The 22,440-nt window shown below is 42.9% G+C and overlaps 1 protein-coding gene across 1 annotated transcript in view; it reads left to right on the top strand.

Moving 5' to 3' along the window:
- The window catches only part of DYSF (dysferlin), a 154,535-nt gene that overhangs the window by 46,480 nt on the left and 85,615 nt on the right, over positions 1 to 22,440 (top strand). Inside the window, exons 23-29 of the mRNA XM_058193062.1 lie at positions 12,139 to 12,331; positions 13,046 to 13,201; positions 13,683 to 13,814; positions 16,748 to 16,914; positions 18,600 to 18,714; positions 19,961 to 20,066; positions 21,383 to 21,525. Of these exons, the coding sequence (XP_058049045.1) occupies positions 12,139 to 12,331; positions 13,046 to 13,201; positions 13,683 to 13,814; positions 16,748 to 16,914; positions 18,600 to 18,714; positions 19,961 to 20,066; positions 21,383 to 21,525 (1,012 nt within the window). The remainder of the gene's footprint in view (positions 1 to 12,138; positions 12,332 to 13,045; positions 13,202 to 13,682; positions 13,815 to 16,747; positions 16,915 to 18,599; positions 18,715 to 19,960; positions 20,067 to 21,382; positions 21,526 to 22,440) is intronic.

The raw sequence follows: 22,440 nt of genomic DNA, 5'->3' as shown, positions 1-22,440 counted from the left end.
ATAATTCCCAAAAGGAAAAATTGTGGCAGGAACTTTATCTTCTTCTTCAGTACATTTTGAATAATCCACCAAATTCTTATCCAAAAGACCTTAATTTTCTTGCAAGTCCACCAAATATGAAAATATGTAGCATCATCACAATCACACCTCCAACATTTCGCTTGGATATTAGGATACATACATGATAATTTTTTGGGATCTAAATGCCATCTATAAAACATCTTATAAAAATTTTCCCTTAAATTCTGTGCTTGTGTAAACTTAACATTTCTAACCCAAATTTTCTCCCATGTTTCCAACATTATTGGTTCCTGAATATTCTGTGCCCATTTTATCATACAATCCTTTACCAAATCCTTTTCCGAATCTATTTCAAGCAACACATTATACAATCTCTTTATATGCTCCTGGGTCTGATTTCTAATTTGCTTTATTAAATTTTCCTCCCTTTGCATTATACCAATTTTTTGATCTTCTTTCCATCTAGCACTTATTTGCCCATATTGAAACCAAGTATAATTCCTCCCTTCTTCATTTAATACCTGTAATGATTTTAATTGCAATCTACCTCCTTCAGCATACAAAAGTTCTTTATATGTAATCATTTCCTGTTTCTGTTCTATATTTATATTCTCTATTGCATGTCTAGGGCTCGCCCATATAGGAATCTTATAATCTAATTTATAGGAATATTTATTCCAGACCATAAAGAGCACTTCTCAACACATGATTCTTAAAAGCCCTATCCACCTTTTTCCATAAAATAAGTACGCATGCCATCCATATAACAAGTCATAACCTTCTATATTCAAAATTCTTTCCTCTGTTAAGTTAAACCAGTCACTTATTACTGAAAGGGTTACTGCTTCATAATATAGTTTAAAATTAGGCATTCTTAAACCACCTCTTTCCCGTGAATCCTGTATTATTTTCATTTTAACCTCGCCTTTTTACCCTGCCATATAAATTTATTAATCCCACTCTGCCAATCTTCCAAATTTTTATCCTTTTTAATTATAGGTATCATCTGGAACAGAAACAAAATCTAGGTAACACATTCATTTTAATAGCCGCAATCCTTCCCAATAGGGATAACTGCAATTTCTTCCAGCCATTCATATCATTCTGAACTTTTTGCCATAGCAAGTCATAATTATTCTTATAAAGTTTCTTGTTCGATGAGCTAATATAGACCCCTAAATATTTAACCTTTTTTACTACCTCAAATCCTGTCATTTCCTCTAGTTTTTGTTTCTGTTGTATAGACATATTTTTAATTATCACTTTTGTTTTTTTCTGATTTATTTTAAATCCTGATACCTTTCCATATTTATCAATTACTTCCAACAAAATCTACTTGAATTTATAGGATTCATTAACGTAACCACTACATCATCTGCAAAAGCTCTAACTTTGTACTCATATTGTCTAATCTTAATTCCTCTATTTTCATTAATTCTCGTATTTTATCTAATAATGGTTCCAGAGTCAAAACAAACAATAATGGTGATAAGGGACATCCCTGTCTTGTTCCTTCGCAATCTTAATAACTTCTGTCAAACTACCATTTACTATAATCTGTGCTGTTTGCTCTCCATAAATCGCTTTAATTATTCTAATAAAACAGTCTCCAAATTGCATTTTCTCTATTAATTTAAATAAAAAATCCCAATGCAATCGATCAAAGGCTTTCTCTGCATCCAAAAAAATAAGTGCCGCCGAAGTATTCTTCTTTTCCAAATATTCCAATATATTAATAATCTGTCTAACATTATTCCTCATCTGCCTCCCTTTTATAAAACCAGATTGATCAGTATGAATTCTTTGTTGTAAAACTAACATTAATCTATTTGCTATTATTTTTACAAAAATCTTATAATCATTATTTAAAAGTGAAATCGGCCTATAGTTACCAGGTTTAGAGCAGTCTTGCTCCTCTTTGGTATCAGTGAAATAAAAGATGTTTTCCATGACGGGGTATTCCACTCCTAATTGTATCTGATTAAATAATTCTTTAAGTGGGCCTAATATTTCATCCTGTGTTTTTATAATAAGTTGCTGTAAGACCATCTGTACCAGGGTTTTCCCATTTTAATTGTTTAATTGCCTCCACTATTTCTCCAGTAGCTATCGGCGGTTCAGCTCCTCCTCTGTTCTAATGTTAGAATATTCACCTTATAATCTTTCAAATAATCATAAATATCCCTATCCAATATTTTGTCTTTTGCATATAGTGCAGTATAAAATTCTGAGAATGCCTTTTAATTTTATCCTGTTGATATCTCTTTACCTTTATATTCTATTTTTGTATGACACGTGCTTTCTGTTTCTTCCTTAAATTATATGCCAACCATCTCCCAGGTTTATTTGCATTACAAAAGGTATTATGTTTAGCATATTGTATATTCGTTGCCACCTGGTCTGCCATTAACATATTAAATTGACTCTGTAATATTTTTATAGCCTCTTTAAGTTTATGATCTTGTGGGTTTTGAATTAATAACTGTTGCTTCCTTTGAATTTCTTCTTCCAAATATCTACGCTGCTTTTGTTTATTATTCCTTTGCCTGTTGTCCAAATAAAATCAATATCCTCTAATAAACGCTTTGCTCGCTTCCCACACAGTTCCTATAGGTGTCCCTTTGTACATATTAAAATCAAAAAATTCTTTTAACTGTTTCTTACAATAAGTTACATTATCCTCATATCTAAACAGATTTTCATTCAACCTCCATGTTCTACCACCTTTTTTCCCTTGTAATAATTCCATCCATACTGGGCTATGGTCAGTTAAACACCTCGAAAATATCTTCGCTTTCTTCACCCTAGAAAGCAAGTCATTAGAAATTAAAATAAAATCAATGCGTGAAAAGATTGATGCCTATCAGAAAAAAGTAAAATCTCTCTCATCTGGATTCCGTAACCTCCATATATCTCTAAACTCAAAGTCTTCCATCATTTCAAAAAGGATTTTGGTAATTTTGCATGTATAGGTATCTTCTTGGAGGAGGTTCTCTTATCCTTCTTGTATCAATTACTCCATTCCAGTCTCCTAATAAAATAAACGAACTATAATCCCAGAGGGTCAACCTCTCATGTAACATTTTGTAAAACTTTTCTTGTTGCTGATTAGGTGCATAAATACCTATCAACAAAGTCTTTTGCATCTATCACCAGTTCAATAGCAATAAATCTTCCTTGAATATCTGCCTCAATTAGCTTAGCTGGTATATCCTTCCTGATATATACAACAATTCCATGCTTCTTTTCCAAAGCTGATGCAACAAAATGGTTACCCAATTTTGAATTAATTAAATATTTTTGGTCTGATAATTTTATATGTGTCTCTTGCAAACAAATCACATCATTTTAATTGTTTCAAGTAGTGAAATATTTTCCTTCTTTTCTGAGCTGAATTCAAGCCATTAACATTCCATGACAAGATTCTATTTGCCATTACTGGCCTCCTGAAGCTTTGAAGCAGACAACGGAAGCTCCTCCTCCGGTATCTTCCGTCTAGCTCCTCCCACAGCTTCCATAATGGGATCCTGACTTTTACTTTGAGACTGTTGCTCTTCTTTACGCTTAAGGGCTCCTCTTGTCACCCTTTGCTCTTGTGGTTCCTCTAATACTGGCAGCAATAAAGGCTCTTGGGTCACCACGCCTTCTTGAGTCTCTTGAAGTTTTCTATCACTTCTATTTCGACTTTCAAAACTGTAGAAAGAAAATCCTTTGCCTTTAAAACCGTGTCAATTCTATATCTCCTTCCTTGATAGAATAGTGTCAGTCCAACTGGCACCTCCCATCTGAATTGAATCTGATGTTTTTTAAGTTCTTGTGTAAAAAAAGCAAATTGCTTCCTGTCTCTTAACATCTTTGAAGGAATCTCTTTCAACACCTTCAACTCCTGTTCTCCAATTTTTAAAGTTGTCTGATATGAAACTTGCAGAATTTGATTTCTCATAGTCCTTTTCACAAAATAAACCACAATGTCCCGAGGAAGCTTTCTCTGTCTTGCAATCCAAGAATTAACTCTATATATTTTATCAATTTGGTAAGCTACCTCTTGGGGTCCGCTTCAATAAATTCAGCCAATGCTTCTGATATAATTTTTCTTAAGTCTTCTCACGCTCTCCTCGCATACCACGAATTCTAAGAGCTCCTTCCATAAGTTTATATTGTAATATCACAACCTGATCTTCATTTTGATCCACTTTTTTCTGAACACCTTTCATTTCATCTTCTAAATACTTATTTGACTGAGAGATCTGTTGCATTTCCACTTCCAATCCTTCAATTTTTTACTCAGTCCTTGAACTGCCATAAGAATATCTTCTCTTATTTTTGCATTAAAATTCTCCATCATCTCTTTTGCCTATCTTCAGAAAGTTTTAATTGTTCTTTCAATATTTCCTCAAGACTTGGTTCAGATCCCTTCTTCCAGAAGGCTTTAAAGGTTTAGCTGCCATTCTGTCTTCAAAAGAATCAGGAATTCAAACTTAATAACTCTCCTTCCTCCTTTCAGTATAAAAAACTCCATTTGTAACAATCCACAAGTAACGCTGCTTCATCGTACTAAAAATTTTACTTTCACTTTTAGACGCCATTTTAAAAGTCAATTAATCAAAGACAAAGAAAGGTTTCAAATTTCAAAAGGAGTCGGTACTTGCCGTGCTGATTCTACATCAAAGTTGAACGCTTGTGAAATTCCGTCTGCTTGGAATATCAATCAATTTAATAAGTTCTCTAGAGCAGAAGCAACATTCCTCTCCTTTTCCCTGATAAAAACAGGGGCGTGCTGAAGTTGGAAGGAGTGGAATTCGGTGGGGTCATAAATCCAGGAAAATTCGCTCTTAAGAGCAAACCCCCTGTCAGACCTGCCACTCTTCCACAATTCTGATAATCTCTTTCACCCAGAGATTATGCTAAGCTCAGTGAACAGTGATTTATTTTCTGTTTCACTGACTTTTACAATCTTCTAACACGGAGTGCTCTGTTTGAGCACCCAGCAGGAGGGTGACGTCACTGGAGCCTCTACACTTCAGCAAGCTCTTGATTTACCAACTTTAAAGCTAATACAGTTTGATTAAACATTGCTACAGTCCAATTGTTGAGCGCATGTAGGTCTCGATAGTTCATAGCCACTCCTAATGGTGGAAGTGCCCCTCGCGCTATTTGTGTCGCCAAACTTTCTTTTTTATTTTTTAAGGCCAGACAATCAGTCGGTTTCATTATTAGCCATACTATCCTTGTCTATTTCTGAGTCATCATCCAGGCAAAAGGTTTTAGGTGCAGGCAAGATGTAATCATCTTCGAGTTCCTCTATGGTCAGCAATTGATAAGGGCAGGATCATGCTTATGCCACAATGCCATGACTTGTGCAGTTGCTTTCTTTTCTGCTAGTAAAGATAGACTTTTAGAAATTGTTTTAACAAAAATAGGTAGAATACAAGGTAAAATTATACATCCTAATGCAATCATACCGATTAAAACTATAATAGCTTGTAAACCAGGTAATTTAGGCAACCATCCTGAAAGGGCATCTTCAAAGTTAAATCCCTTAGTTTATACATAGAGTCCTGTACAATGCCAGAATGGTCGGCATAGAAGCAGCATTCTTCCTTTAAAGTCACACACAATCCACCTTCTTGGAGGAAGAGAAGGCCAAAGGAGCGGTAGATGTCTCTTGTAGGAAGAGAGTCAATTGCCGGTATGACTCTGCAGCAGAGAAATGTCAATGGTGTCAGATGAGGGAAGGTCCCCTGTTTTTGTTTTTTGATGGTAGGGACGGATATGTCGGCCAGGGACCCACAAAGTCTCACCGTTGATTTGGATGGCAGCTGCTGACAGAAATCTCAAATACAATCCTTACATGAATACATAAAACAAGAAAGAACCAAACTGTCTTCTGGGAATTGAAAAAGTCTTTTGATCCACTTTTTCTGAACACCTTTCATTTCATCTTCTAAATACTTATTTGACTGAGAGATCTGTTGCATTTCCACTTCCAATCCTTCAATTTTTTACTCAGTCCTTGAACTGCCATAAGAATATCTTCTCTTATTTTTGCATTAAAATTCTCCATCATCTCTTTTGCCTATCTTCAGAAAGTTTTAATTGTTCTTTCAATATTTCCTCAAGACTTGGTTCAGATCCCTTCTTCCAGAAGGCTTTAAAGGTTTAGCTGCCATTCTGTCTTCAAAAGAATCAGGAATTCAAACTTAATAACTCTCCTTCCTCCTTTCAGTATAAAAAACTCCATTTGTAACAATCCACAAGTAACGCTGCTTCATCGTACTAAAAATTTTACTTTCACTTTTAGACGCCATTTTAAAAGTCAATTAATCAAAGACAAAGAAAGGTTTCAAATTTCAAAAGGGAGTCGGTACTTGCCGTGCTGATTCTACATCAAAGTTCGAACGCTTGTGAAATTCCGTCTGCTTGGAATATCAATCAATTTAATAAGTTCTCTAGAGCAGAAGCAACATTCTCTCCTTTTCCTGATAAAAACAGGGGCGTGCTGAAGTTGGAAGGAGTGGAATTCGGTGGGGTCATAAATCCAGGAAAATTCGCTCTTAAGAGCAAACCCCCTGTCAGACCTGCCACTCTTCCACAATTCTGATAATCTCTTTCACCCAGAGATTATGCTAAGCTCAGTGAACAGTGATTTATTTTCTGTTTCACTGACTTTTACAATCTTCTAACACGGAGTGCTCTGTTTGAGCACCCAGCAGGAGGGTGACGTCACTGGAGCCTCTACACTTCAGCAAGCTCTTGATTTACCAACTTTAAAGCTAATACAGTTTGATTAAACATTGCTACAGTCCAATTGTTGGCGCATGTAGGCCTCGATAGTTCATAGCCACTCCTAATGGTGGAAGTGCCCCTCGCTCTATTTGTGTCGCCAAACTTTCTTTTTTATTTTTTAAGGCCAGACAATCAGTCGGTTTCATTATTAGCCATACTATCCTTGTCTATTTCTGAGTCATCATCCAGGCAAAAGGTTTTAGGTGCAGGCAAGATGTAATCATCTTCGAGTTCCTCTATGGTCAGCAATTGATAAGGGCAGGATCATGCTTATGCCACAATGCCATGACTTGTGCAGTTGCTTTCTTTCTGCTAGTAAAGATAGACTTTTAGAAATTGTTTTAACAAAAATAGGTAGAATACAAGGTAAAATTATACATCCTAATGCAATCATACCGATTAAAACTATAATAGCTTGTAAACCAGGTAATTTAGGCAACCATCCTGAAAGGGCATCTTCAAAGTTAAATCCCTTAGTTTATACATAGAGTCCTGTACAATGCCAGAATGGTCGGCATAGAAGCAGCATTCTTCCTTTAAAGTCACACACAATCCACCTTCTTGGAGGAAGAGAAGGCCAAAGGAGCGGTAGATGTCTCTTGTAGGAAGAGAGTCAATTGCCGGTATGACTCTGCAGCAGAGAAATGTCAATGGTGTCAGATGAGGGAAGGTCCCCTGTTTTTGTTTTTTGATGGTAGGGACGGATATGTCGGCCAGGGACCCACAAAGTCTCACCGTTGATTTGGATGGCAGCTGCTGATAGAAATCTCAAATACAATCCTTACATGAATACATAAAACAAGAAAGAACCAAACTGTCTTCTGGGAATTGAAAAAAGTCTTTTGATCGTTACATGTTTACTCATTACATGTCCATTTCTTTATTGGGAAGTGTCTCTTTTGGGGAAAGCATCTTGACCCATGTATTCGACTTCCACAGGTTGAAGTCATCTGCAGGACTAAAAGACATGAGAAGGGATCCCCTCCTCCTCCCTTTCTGGGTGAAAAAAGGCATCTTTGGAGGATTAGGGAGGGGGCCAAGGGGGAATAGATAGCTTGCAGGTAGAACTTGAAAAGAAACAACAACAGATTAGCATTTAAACAGATAAACTGGTATAATATATTCCCATATGAGAAAAGGTAGCTGGATTCACATGCTTCAGGAGATGAACAGGTAAAATCATTTAAACAAAAGTACAGAGAAGAAAGAAAGTTGAACTCTGTTCTTTATCCTGTCTAGGTAGCTGGTCCATCCTGGGCAAAAAGTCATTTTTCTTCTTTCTAGCACTTTTAGAATTCATACCCACACAAAAGCAGGGACAAAGAAGTGATGACACAACTTGGGGTGGGTGGGTTTACACACAAATCTCAGTTTTGTTTTTTAACAAAGTTACTATGTGGAAGACAGAGAAAAAGATAAACAATCAACAAAAGCCCAACTCCCACCCTTTTTATTCATGTGTGGAAGTTGTTCACTAACAAATCCATACTATCAAAAACTGCCAAAAACAAATCACATTATATCTTAGCAAAATCACCATTTGTCTTATTTGCTCATTATTTGTTTTCTAACTCATAACTCCTAACATTAAACTTTTATTTCAGCTTCATTAACGAATTAAATCCTTCACAGCACTAGTATCTGCTCATCCTTCTAAATCTCTCTTCACATCCTGTAACTTTCTAATTTATCTCTGAAATAGTTCCTAAACCAGGGCACATCTTGTGCTGCTAAAAAATAAAGATACACAATACAAACAGCAAATAAGAGGAGTCTGATTCAAAAAAGAAAAACATTTTGTAAGCTTTTGGGTGAGTCTGTTTATGTGGAAAACCTGAGTGCATTTCCCAAAAAAAAAGTTTCTGCTTAAAAAAATTGCATCCATACATAAGAAGATAGCCATTTGTCTGAAATGCTGTAGGGTTTCCTGCCTGGGCAGGGGGTTGGACTAGAAGACCTCCAAGGGTCCCTTTCAACTCTTATTATGTATGTTAACAGCTTCAAAAATACAAAGCTAAATGACACATTTTGAGTCAACTCTGTGCTTTGAAAACATTTATAAATGTATAGGTTTAATCAGGCAGTTTAAACCTCAAAAAGTTCCAGAAACAAAAAATTAAAAATCAAAATCAAAATCAAGATTGCATGCAGGGTTAAGAATCAAAATCAAAATTGTTTTCAGGGTTGAAAAGAAAATATATCTGCATATTTGTCCCTCCCTTCTCAGAGGGCACAGCAGAGAGAGAAAAAAATGGGGGAGGTGAATGGTTTTCCCTCTTCGCCCACCCCCTCCCTTGGCTCAACAAAGGGCAGGGGGGGAAGTAGTTAAGATAAGCCAGCGAGGACAGAGAGAAAAATTTTTAAAAGTCCATCCTGAGGGGGAAATGGCTGTATTCCAGCCCCTCCTTTCTCTCACCCTCCCAACCTGGCTCAGATACACACACACATTGCAATCAGGCACATATTTCTTGCAAAAGCACTCTAGATACACGCGCACATGCACACACACACACACGTGCACACACACACAGACACACATTTCTTGCAAATCCAAAAGACAACACAGAAATCTCACACCTTCTCAATGAGTTTTGCACATACACACATTCCATGCAAATCAAGCATCACAATTATCTCTACAATTCTTATGCAGGTCTGGAAATGATTACCTACATACATACACATATCATCAAACAACATTTGCAGACCTGGGGAAGTTGCCTCTTTAAATCTTCTTCCCTCAAGTGAGAAAACTCAGCAGTTTAAGTCATGAATTTGATTGTGGATCCTTTTGAGTCATTTTTTGATAAGGCGGAGGACAACTTTCTAAGTGACATCTGCAAGTCCTTTTTCATGTAAAATGAGGCATTCAAGGACCATGCACCACAGAATTTTTGCAGGGGCTCTTGGACTTTCATGGAAATAGGTTGCCAATCTTTTCCATATAGTCACTGTGAGCAAATTCTTTTCCAGATTGTTTCCAATTATAGAGAAGTAATTGAACCAAATTGGTTGGGCTATAGTCTGAGTGACCGTACCCATTGGGGAAAGGGAGAGGCACTCTGGGGGGAGGGAGGCAGTTTTCAAAGCAGGGATGGAAGAAGCAGGTATATGCTTTGGAGGTGGGAGGCAAGGGGCTGAAGGGACAGCAGGCACAGGGTTAATTTTTAGCTCAGTATGTTTTGAGAGTTCAGAAAGGTGGGGGGAAAAAGAGGACACAGAGAGGGGGAATAGATCAGTTTTTTTTCTTTCATTACCCTCCGTGAAGGTTTCTTCTGACCTGACGGCACTGATAGAAGGGTAAATAGGAGGTGGGAGGAAACACAAGGGTTTTGGATGCAGGAGGATTTTCTGCTATCAGGGGAGGGCAAAGATGAGGAACTTGAAGAGTTAGTATCAAAAGGGGCTCGAAGGACGGGAAAGGATATCCTCCGGGGCAGGAGTGGTCAATTTAATAGCAGCATTTTCATGTGGTGGGGGTTGTTTCAAAGGCTCAAGGAGAGACTGATTCTGAGCTGCTAGGATTTCCTTTAAAGCTACCAAAGGCAAGGGTTTCCAGACCCGGATAGGATTTAATTGCGGGTCATGCTCTATAGTAACTGGATAGGCAGAGACAGGAGTCTCCACCAGATCATCCGTTGAAATTTGTCCAGCAGATAAGCCTGCTAAAATTGCCTCCTCCACCGCACTTTTAGTAGGACAGGCAACCAACGGAGTTGGGGTGATAATCGTTGGAGCCGATGGAGTAATGGTAGGGACAGACCCAAATTTACAGAGGCCAATGCAGATGCCTCGTTTTCTAGTGGTAACGGAGGATAGATATATGGTGGTGGCTTATCTGGAGGATGGGTAAGAACAGACAGCAACGGATGTGAATGCGTCTGAATAGCTTCCATGACCGAGCGCCACGTCCCTAAAATTGGCGCTGGTGCCCTAGGATGACGATGAAGATAATCGCCAACCTTTTTCCATGTATCAACCCTTACACTACCTCCTTCAGGATAACTTGGCATATGTTCCCAGATGTATTTGAAGAGCTCCCTTATTTCTGATCTGGAAACTTGCAAAACTGTCCCTTGTGCATTGAATTGAAAATAGTTTCGTCTGACAATTTCCTTATTTCTTTTACGTGCTCTAACTGAGCTTTAGAAATCCCCTTCCATGGTTCTGTAGAAGTAGAATTGACCTGCAATAAACTACTGAAGCGCTAGTCCAATGCCTGGCAAAACCCTGGGAGTAGACGGATGTATACTTACCAAAGGATTCCTTTAGAAGATATCACATCGGGGGTCACCAAATGTGGGATGTAGGTGTTCATTAAGACCCGACACTCATGGCTTCCTCGGGGTGAGTGCGTCGAGCCGAAGCCCTAGTCACTCTTTTATTGAGACAGTATAGCACAAGGAACAATGGCATTGCAACATTTCCTGCCAGGTGACAGCTCCTGATACAGATAAAGGAAGGAAACATTCATTATCTGCTGTGTGTCTTAACCTAAACCGCAGGCTTTATCAAGATGTTTGTTTTGCACAAAGCTATCTCTTCTGCCATGCAGGCAGAAGATCTAACTGACTTCTCATGCATTCCTGCATGTACTCAGCAAAAACCATTTCACTCCCACATGTAGTCTCTCTCTTGTACCCCCTTTATTCTAGTTCCGGGATTTATTTATATATTTATTCATTGAATTTATATGCGGCCCATCTTGCTATCACGAGGGACTCTGGGAAGACTTACAGTGCAATTAAATAGAACTATAAAACACAATTATTGATATAAAAATCGGTTAACATTACAGGAATTAAATAGAAAAAATGGGTAATTAGGCTAGCGATGCAATTAAATAGAAATATAAAACAAAATTAATACAAAAACCAGTTGAAATGATAGGAATTAAATGGAGAAAATGAGTAATTAGGCTTATAATGCAATCAAACAGGACTATAAAACACAATTATAAATATAAAAATCAATGAAAAATACAGGAACTAAATAGAGAAAATGAATAATTAGGCTTACAATGCAATTACATGGGAATATAAAACACCGTGATAAATATAAAAATCAATTAAAATTACAGGAAGTTAAATAGAGATAATGACGATGTTATCCATTCAGTTGTGTCTGATTCTTGGCGATTCTCTGGGCCAGATGGTCTCACCACCTCTTCCGATCTTCTTTGAGTTGTTCTAAGCTCTGGCTGGGGTCAGCTCGGAGGGTGCCCGGTTACCGTTTTCTTCGGTTTTAAGTAGGGAAAAAAGTGGTAATTGGGCTAATAATGGATTAGGATGAGACTAAGATGGGCTTCCTTGGCTCGCTCTCCTCCCACAGCCAGCCCCTGGTTGACGTCACTCAGAAGCCCAACAGCACCCACTTGGACCAATATCTCTACCGTTTCCGGACCACCAACCTCGACCAGATGGTCCAGGCGGCCTTGAGGATGAAGCATGAAGACTTTGACCTACAGATGGTTTTGGATCAGGCAGAAGATTGGCTGTCTCGATTAAAATCCATGGTGGAGGAGGTAGATATAATTCTCAGCATGCAAACAGGAACGGAGCTCTTCTGTCTCTTCTAAGCCAGAGGTCTCCAACCTGGGCAACTTTCAGCCGGGCGGACTTCAACTCCCAGAATTCCCCAGCCAGCTGGCTGGGGGATTCTGGGAGTTGAAGTCCGCCCGGCTGAAAGTTGCCCAGGTTGGAGACCCCTGTTCTAAACCATTGAGCCATTTCTTATGTCTTAGCACAATGATAATGAACCTTTTTGGGCCAGAGTGCCGAAAAGGGACCTCGCGCATCTTGCAACCCGGAAGAGGAGCTGCCAGGGCGCATGTGCGCGCCTGAAAATGAACTTCCGGTTTCAGCTACTGAACTTCCGGTTTCAGCCAGCTACTCTCCCGGATTTCTGGCACGCGTGCACACGTGGCGATCAGCTGGCTGGCACGCATGCTCGCACAGGAAAATGGCAGACCCGCTCTTCTAGTTTCCGGCACTGCTGCATGCAAAAAGGCGAGCTGATCCTCGCGTGCGCAAGCGCGCCAGAAACCCAGAAGAAGAACAGGTGACGCCGCATGTGCCAGGCGACGTGGCTCCATGTACCACTTTGGGCATGCGTGCCATAGGTTCGCCATCCCAGGTCTAGGGAAAGGGGTGCTAACACCATCATCTTCTTTTAATGACCCTCCCTCCTTCGATATAGGATTCCTCTGCCTAAAGTCTGTTAACCCTTTCCTTGCCAGCCCCAGAACAGCCTCCCGGATGTCGTGATCTGGATGTTGCAAGGCGACCGGCGGGTGGCTTACGCCCGGCTGCCCGCCCGAGAGGTCCTCTTCTCCCACAACGGAGCCAGCTGCTGTGGCAAAAACTGTGGAAGGCTCCAGACCATATTCTTAAAAGTAGGTTTACTCAGGGCCGGGTGGGATTTGGACTTTTTAACGGGGGTGGGGAGGGTACATGGGATGAAAAGGTCAGAAGTACTTTCAAGTCAGGCAACATCTCTTCTTTTGGGAGCTCTGGTCTGCAAACTGGGCTCTGGGCAAACTGGGGCAAACTGGACGCATAGCACTGAATGGAGTCACATGGCAGATCTTGCCGTGTTTGATATTGATTGATTGATTGATTGATTCATTCATTCTATAAAAATGCAAGACCTTTAAGCCCAATTCAACCATTCAAGGTTCAAGAAGAATTAGAATCAGAATCTGAATAGAGCTGACAGGGAGGTCCTCTAGTCCAGCCCCCCCCCTCAAGCAGGAGACCCTCGACCTGCCCTCAGGTGCTTTGGAAAATCAGGGAAGGGTTGTCTCTTGAAGCCCTGCCAGGCTGCCGACCACCAATAACTCTGAGCCTTCTTCCTGCCCCCTCCCCCTCCCACAGTGTCCACAGGAAGAGGTGGTGGGTCCCAGGATCCCAGCTCAGATCCGCGTCCGGCTGTGGCTGGGGCTAGCCGTGGACGAGAAGGAGTTCAACCAGACAGCCGAGGGGAGGCTGTCTGTCTTTGCTGAAACGGTGAGCCAGATCTGACCTTCTCTAATGGGGTTGGGACGGGGAAGTTCTCCACAACTGGATTGCTGGTAGTTTTGGGGGCACCTGCCATGCAAGGGGAGGGGAGTAGACACCCCTTTGCATTGGAACGTGCACTGGGCAGAGACCTTTCCATTCAGAAACTCAAAAGGGCTTGAATGTTTATTTCCTGATGCTCCAACCCTCTTTTGTTGTTGTTTACACCTTTCTGCTTCTAGTCCTGGAGAGAGAATCAACTCCTCCTCCTTGTGGTTCTTCCTCTTCTGGTGGCCTCAATTATTGTTAATTAACTATTGTTCATCTGCCCATTGCACTGAATGGAGTCACATGGCAGATCTTGCCGTGTTTGATATTGATTGATTCATTCATTCTATAAAAATGCAAGACCTTTAAGCCCAATTCAACCATTCAAGGTTCAAGAAGAATTAGAATCAGAATCTGAATAGAGCTGACAGGAGGTCCTCTTCTCCACAACGGAGCCAGCTGCTGTGGCAAAAACTGTGGAAGGCTCAGACCATATTCTTAAAAGTAGGTTTACTCAGGGCGGGTGGGATTTGGACTTTTAACGGGGTGGGGAGGTACATGGGATGAAAAGGTCAGAAGTACTTTCAAGTCAGGCAACATCTCTTCTTTTGGGAGCTCTGGTCTGCAAACTGGGCTCTGGGCAAACTGGACGCATAGCACTGAATGGAGTCACATGGCAGATCTTGCCGTGTTTGATATTGATTGATTGATTGATTGATTCATTCATTCTATAAAAATGCAAGACCTTTAAGCCCAATTCAACCATTCAAGGTTCAAGAAGAATTAGAATCAGAATCTGAATAGAGCTGACAGGAGGTCCTCTTCTCCACAACGGAGCCAGCTGCTGTGGCAAAAACTGTGGAAGGCTCAGACCATATTCTTAAAAGTAGGTTTACTCAGGGCGGGTGGGATTTGGACTTTTAACGGGGTGGGGAGGGTACATGGGATGAAAAGGTCAAGTACTTTCAAGTCAGGCAACATCTCTTCTTTTGGGAGCTCTGGTCTGCAAACTGGGCTCTGGGCAAACTGGACGCATAGCACTGAATGGAATTCCACCCAGCAAAAATTTCCTTTTAGCTTGCACACTGCAAAAAGTTCATTGCTCACCTCTAAGGTCCTGACAGGTACAAGGAACCAAGAACAAGATAAGGATTTATTCAGAGTACTTTCATTATTGGCGCCTGCCTACAGACAGGGATCTTGCCAGAGTAAAGCACAATCTGCCTAACTAGTAGAGTTATGTGCTGTGTGAAAGGAGGGTGTGTGTATGTGTGTGGCTCTCTTTTTGCACACCAAGGACTGCAGTCTGATTTGCCCCTTAGCTCCTGGGGAAAGCCCCCTCCTTCGTGTGACTTTGAAGCAGGTGTCTTTTGGGAGAGAGAGGGACTTTGCCCATTTGCTCATCCCCAATTTCTCTCTTTCTCGTCCTTTTGGGTCTTAGTATGAAAACCAAACGAAGCTGGCGCTGGTAGGGAACTGGGGCAAACTGGGGCAAACTGGACGCATAGCACTGAATGGAATTCCACCCAGCAAAAATTTCCTTTTAGCTTGCACACTGCAAAAAGTTCATTGCTCACCTCTAAGGTCCTGACAGGTACAAGGAACCAAGAACAAGATAAGGATTTATTCAGAGTACTTTCATTATTGGCGCCTGCCTACAGACAGGGATCTTGCCAGAGTAAAGCACAATCTGCCTAACTAGTAGAGTTATGTGCTGTGTGAAAGGAGGGTGTGTGTATGTGTGTGGCTCTCTTTTTGCACACCAAGGACTGCAGTCTGATTTGCCCCTTAGCTCCTGGGAAAGCCCCTCCTTGTGTGACTTTGAAGCAGGTGTCTTTTGGGAGCTCTGGTCTGCAAACTGGGCTCTGGGCAAACTGGACGCATAGCACTGAATGGAATTCCACCCAGCAAAAATTTCCTTTTAGCTTGCACACTGCAAAAGTTCATTGCTCACCTCTAAGGTCCTGACAGGTACAAGGAACCAAGAACAAGATAAGGATTTATATTCTGTGCAGCCATCCAGACGTTAGCACTCTGAGTTTGGGTTGTTAGCCCCAGGAGAGTCATTGAGGCCACTTGAAGCTCCCACAACTTCCGAAGGCAACTTCTCTTCCATAGGTTGATGGTTCTCACTGTCAGGAAATTCCTCCTTATTTCCAGGTTGAATCTCTCCTTGATCAGTTACCATCCATTCTTCCTTGTCTGGCCTTTGGTTGCCTTGGAAAATAGGTGGACCCCTCTTCTTTGTGGCAGTCCTCAAATATTGGAAGATGCTATCCTGTCTCCCTGGTCCTTCTCTTCACTGGACTAGCTGTGCCCAGTTCCTGCAACCGTTCCTGTAACCGATTTGGCACAGCCTATTTCCTGTCTCCCTGGTCCTTCTCTTCCTCCTCCTCCTCCTCCTCCTCCTCCTCCTCCTCCTCCTCCTGGTTCTTCCTCTTCTGGTGGCCTCAATTATTGTTAATTAACTATTGTTCATCTGCCCATTGCACTGAATGGAATTCCACCCAGCAAAAATTTCCTTTTAGCTTGCACACTGCAAAAAGTTCATTGCTCACCTCTAAGGTCCTGACAGGTGCAAGGAACCAAGAACAAGATAAGGATTTATTCAGAGTACTTTCATTATTGGCGCCTGCCTACAGACAGGGATCTTGCCAGAGTAAAGCACAATCTGCCTAACTAGTAGAGTTATGTGCTGTGTGAAAGGAGGGTGTGTGTATGTGTGTGTGGCTCTCTTTTTGCACACCAAGGACTGCAGTCTGATTTGCCCCTTAGCTCCTGGGGAAAGCCCCCTCCTTCGTGTGACTTTGAAGCAGGTGTCTTTTGGGAGAGAGAGGGACTTTGCCCATTTGCTCATCCCCAATTTCTCTCTTTCTCGTCCTTTTGGGTCTTAGTATGAAAACCAAACGAAGCTGGCGCTGGTAGGGAACTGGGGCACAACGGGTCTCACCTACCCCAAGTACTCGGACATCACCGCCAAGATCAAGCTACCCAAGGACAGTTTCAAGCCTTCCACCGGTTGGGCCTGGGCTGGAGATTGGTTTGTCAGCCCCGAGAAGACGTGAGTGATGGACAGTGGGAGGTTGACGTCTCCAGGGTCTCTGCCCTTTCCTTGGGCCCTCCTGGGTTAGGTCTTCCTAGCTCAGGAGAGCGGCATTCAATCCTTCCCCCCCTCCTCTTAGATCACCCCACGGGCTGCCTGGATGCATGATCTCAGGAAGGAATCTGCCGGGCCCTGACAACATGGAGAGCCAAAGGGCATTTTCCCAAAAGACAACAGGACTTTCTTGGGTTTTTTTCCTTGAAAACATTTCGCTTTGCACTCAAGAAGCTGCTTTGGTTCTGACTGACAGGTGGGGAATGGAAGGATTTATATTCTGTGCAGCCATCCAGACGTTAGCACTCTGAGATTGGGTTGTTAGCCCCAGGAGAGTCATTGAGGCCACTTGAAGCTCCCACAATTTCCGAAGGCAACTTCTCTTCCATGGGTTGATGGTTCTCACTGGCAGGAAATTCCTCCTTATTTCCAGGTTGAATCTCTCCTTGATCAGTTACCATCCATTCTTCCTTGTCTGGCCTTTGGTTGCCTTGGAAAATAGGTGGACCCCCTCTTCTTTGTGGCAGTCCCTCAAATATTGGAAGATGCTATCCTGTCTCCCCTGGTCCTTCTCTTCACTGGACTAGCTGTGCCCAGTTCCTGCAACCGTTCCTGTAACCGATTTGGCACAGCCTATTTCCTGTCTCCCGCAGAGTCCTTTCAGTCGTCCCAGGAAGGTTCCATACCTGTTTACATGCTGATTCAGGTGACTCTGAGGACAGATATAAATCCCCAACTGGCCTCAACGATTCTCACAGGGAGTCCCTAATGACCAGAGTGCAAGGAATGTAAATCTTTCCATCCTCCACCATTCGGTCAGAACTGAAGAAGCTTCTTGGGTGAGAAGCAAAATGGTTTCAAGGAAAAACACCAAGAAAGTCCAGTTGCCTTTTGGGAAAAGCACCTTTGGGACAGCCATGACCTGGATGATGGACAGTCTCCATAGACAAAGGGACAGAGTTGCTGGGGCTTTGCAGAACCTGTGAATTTGTGGGATGACAACTGGGGGAGGGCAGGGATGCCGAAAACCATGGGAGAAGGGGCTAACCACACGACCCCCAAAGAGAACAACCTTCCGGTGGGCCCAGGGCTTGGCCATTTTTACCATTTTCTGTGGGCTGCTGTGCTTGGGGGTGGGTGGGTTCCTGATCCAATCTGGAGATGCCGACCTTTTGCCCAAGGCCCCAAAGCCCTCCAGTGGCCCTCAAGGGGATCATTGTTTTTGAGTGAAGAAGATGTAAAATCCATCTGAGAACTTTCAGAAGTCTTAAATTTTGTGTAGCTTTAGAGCCTCATCAATGGTTGCAACTCGACCAGTTACTTAAAGAGTTGCTATTTGCATCATCAAGCTTATCGTATCATCATCATCTTCATCATCATCATCATGATTTGGAGAAGATCCATCTTCCAAGAACAAAGATGATGATGAAAGATGGGCCCACTCTGAATTTTCAGAACTACAAGACATAGAAATACAGTTTTGGGGGGCTACCCAATTTCTGCCCTCTCCTGCCAACCCAAGGAAGACGGAGGGACCCATCCTTGTTCCAAGGGGTTAGGAGGGCTCCCGTTTAATAACGGTCTTTCCAGGGTGAGAGAAAAAGGTTAAAAGGAGTCGGGGCCATATCCTCCCTCCCTCCCCAATTCAGGCTGCTCCATGACGTGGATGCGGGTCACATGAGCTTTGTGGAGGAAGTCTTTGAGAACCAAGTTCGGCTTCCAGGAGGCCAGTGGATCCATATGGCCGAAGCCTACACAGATGTGGTGAGTGAGGACCTCTTTGGTTGTAATGGGGTGGGTGGGTGGGTGGGTGAGGGACTTTCCTTTGAATGGATGATGGAAGTTCCTTCTTCTCAGCTTTATTACGACTTACAAAGGAGAATATTTGTAGCTCGGGGTTGAAATCAGGGGGTCTTTGGTGCTCTCTGAGCTTGGTGGTTTTCTTGGAGATGTTTCATGACCAAGCTAGGGAACATCATCAGTGCTGGAAAGGAGAGGGATTTATAGAGAGGAGGAGGAGAAGAGGGAGGAGAGGGGGGAGCAGGGGGGAGGAGCAGGAGGAGGGGGGAAGAGGAGGAGGAGGACTGTAGGGTCCTTGGTGCTCTCTGAGCTTGTGGGGTTTTTTGCAGATGTTTCATGACCTAACTAGGGAACATCATCAGGTCTAGAAGGGAGTGGGGTTTGTGGAGAGATGGAGATGGAAGAGGAAGAGGAAGAGGAGGAGGAGGACTGTAGGGTCCTTGGTATTCTCTGAGCTTGGTGCTTTTCTTGCAGACATTTCATTACCCAAAGTAGGTAATACCTTCAAGGTTTTGGTAGCCATCTTCAAAGCGCTCCATGGCATAGGGCCGGGCTATCTACAGGACCATCTGCTGCCACCGATTGCCTCCCACCGACCCGTGCGCTCTCACAGGGAGGGACTCCTTAGGGTGCCGTCAGCCAGGCAGTGCCGACTGGCGACACCCAGAGGGAGAGCCTTTTCTGTGGGGGCTCCCACCCTCTGGAACGAACTTCCCCCAGGTCTTCCTCAACTTTCCGACCTTCGAACCTTTTGCCGCGAGCTTAAGACACATCTATTTATCTGCGCAGGACTGGACTAGAATTTTAAATTTTAATTTGGTTTTAATGGGGTTTTTATTATTTTTATTGCAATTTTTAATATTCGGCCTTATTTAATAAGTTTTTTAAATTGGTGTTTTATTCTGTATTCATATGTATGTTTTTATTGGGCTGTAAACCGCCCTGAGTCCCTCGGGAGATAGGGCGGTATACAAATGTGATTAAATAAATAAATAAATAAATAAATAATATTAGTGCTAGTGGCTATTCTACTAGCTAGCAAGTCTCTAAAGTAGCTACTAGCACTGATGATATTACCTAGTTTGGTTAAAAAAAAAATGTCTGCAAGAAAACCACCAAGCTCGGAAACCCCAAGGAGCCCTCATGTCTTCTGACTCGCATGAGAGGACAGCCAGGTGGGCTTCATTGGATTCTCGTCTCTTTTTTCCAGAATGGGGAGAAGATTTTGCCCAAGGAAGAAATTGAGTGTCCTTTGGGGTGGAAGTGGGAAGATGTGGAGTGGGACACGGATCTCAACCGGGCGGTGGATGAGAAAGGTATTTGCTTTCTTTTGGGATGGATGGAAAAACAGTTGGGTTGAGGCAACGTTCCTGGCCAAGTTTTGCTTGTCTCTCCCGAGTGACCCTCAGGTTGCCCAGCAGGTAGAAGATCTTTGACCGTCTATGGAGACTCTCAGTCATCCAGGTCATGGTTGTCCCAAAGGTGCTTTTCCAGAAGGCAACTGGATTTCCTTGGTGTTCTTTGAAGACCTTTTGCTTATCATCCAAGAAGCTTCTTCAACTCTGACTGGGTGGTGGGGAACGGAGGGATTTATATTCCTTGCAGAGCTGAAGAAGCTTCCTGGATGAGAAATGAAACATCTTCAGAGAAAACTAAGGAAGTCCAGTTGCCTCTTGAAAAAGCACCTTTGGGACAACATCTTTTACGGTAAATTTTTAAAGAAACTATTTTTTAAAAAAACAGCAGAGACATAGAAAACAGACAATAATGGAAAGAGAACTAAAAAGCTGTGGGGGATTTAGAGCAACCCCCCACGTTTGTCTGGACAAATACATTCTTGCTTCTTGAACAAGGAAATGAGATGATAAGGAATCTCCTGACATTCCTTCATATTATTTCCTTCTCTCTCTTTTGAACTAGGTCTAGCACAATGGGCTGTAGCCGAATTCATTGCTAAAACTAGAGGAAGGGATACTTGGAGGCTACCGAGCAATTCTTTGCTGTTTGGGTTTAAAACATGGTCAGCAAGGACTTTTTTCCTTGACGTCTCCATCAAGGTCCCAAGATCTGGGAGACTGTCCTGTCTGAGGTCTCAACAGACCTGCTGGGCTTCCAGTGTCAGGATTCCTCAGCCCTCTCCATGGAAAGGAGTAGAAGGTCAGGCCTGGAAGCCATATTGCCTTGGTGCCTTCAGGATCCAGGCCTATCACAATCCTACCGTGGGAAGTTGGGAGGGGGGATCGCAGGAGTGGAGTAGAATTAGCCATAAAAAAAGTTTGCAGAGAAGTTCAAGGCCTTGGTGTCCGACAGCTGTGCAGAGAAGAACATGGAAGTTGTCTTCTGCACGTGAAGGAGCTGATTGGAGCAGTGGTGGACATGTGGGAGAAGCGGGCAAGATCTTGAACTTTCTTTTGGGTGAGGAAAACCCGGAAGCTCTCAGATTCACAGATGTGAATATGACATCTCTAATAAAAATTAGCTTTGAGGAATTGCGAGCCTCAGAGTTTGGTTTCGTTGGGAGTGTTACTTGGAACCCTGACATAGAAGTTCAACAGATGTTTCCCCTTGGTTAAATGCAAAAGGTTTAGACCGTTCCCTTTATTATCCCAAGCTCTTCTCTCTCCTCCCCCAGGCTGGGAATATGGCATCACCATCCCTCCAGACAGCAAACCAAAGTCTTGGGTGCCCGCAGAGAAGATGTATCACACTAACCGGCGTAGGCGTTGGGTGAGGCTCCGCAGAAGAGACCTTGCTCAAATGGAAGCGTTGAAAAAGGTAGGGTGTTCTGTCCCCCCTCGCCTCCATCCGAGCGATGGCTTAATTAGCCGGCACTATCAGTTCTGGCAGCAAACTAGCGAGCGTCTGCCAAGTGTCTCTGTTATCTCCCTCGACGCCGATGAGTCAACAAACAGTACTTCAGCTCTAGTTAAGCAGTTGATTTGCTTGCCACGAAGGGGTATAGCAGCCCTTGCTGCTTTTATATCCTGTGGGGTGTGGCTCCATGACTCAGCACTTCCTAGGCCTGCCCCACCCCTGCTTCTGTTGTTCCCGCCTCTCCTGCCTATGAAACCTAGGGTCCAGCCAGGCCTGATTGCCATCAGCTGGGTCTGGAGGCGTGGCCTGGGGGGGGAAAGAGTCAGGGGACGGAGGCCTCGTTATCTCCTCCACCTGGCCTGCCTCTGGCTCCTGGAGCTGAACCAGGGAAGCCGGTGCTCCCGAGGTAAGTCCTGACGGCCGTTCCCCCTCACTTTCCGAGTCACTTTCTGGCAGGAGGCCTGGCTCGGGGGTCGCAGACACAACATAGGGACTAGGTGGGCACAAAGGCACACGGAAGGAAACCTTGATAAGAGCCCTATCCCATCACCTCCATGCAATCTACACAATAATAGAGAGTGAAGGGACCCTGGAGATCTTCTAGTCTAACCCCCTGCTCAAGCAGGAAACCCTGTACTATTCCAAAGAAATGGCTGTCCAGTCTCTGCTTAAAAGCCTCCAGTGATGGAGCGCTCATGATTTCTGAATGCAAGCTGTTCCACTGGTTAACTGTCTTCACTGTTAGGAGGTTTCTCCTTCTCATTCGACGTTGCTTCTCTCCTTGCTGTCTATGGAGATTCTTGCTCATCCAGGTCATGGTTGTCCCAAAGGTGCTTTTTCAGGAGATAACTGGATTTTCTAGTTTTTCTTTGAAGA

Source organism: Ahaetulla prasina, chromosome 8 (genome assembly GCF_028640845.1).
Source record: "Ahaetulla prasina isolate Xishuangbanna chromosome 8, ASM2864084v1, whole genome shotgun sequence".
Taxonomy (NCBI): domain Eukaryota; kingdom Metazoa; phylum Chordata; class Lepidosauria; order Squamata; family Colubridae; genus Ahaetulla; species Ahaetulla prasina.
This window is presented reverse-complemented; position numbering and strand designations above follow the sequence as displayed.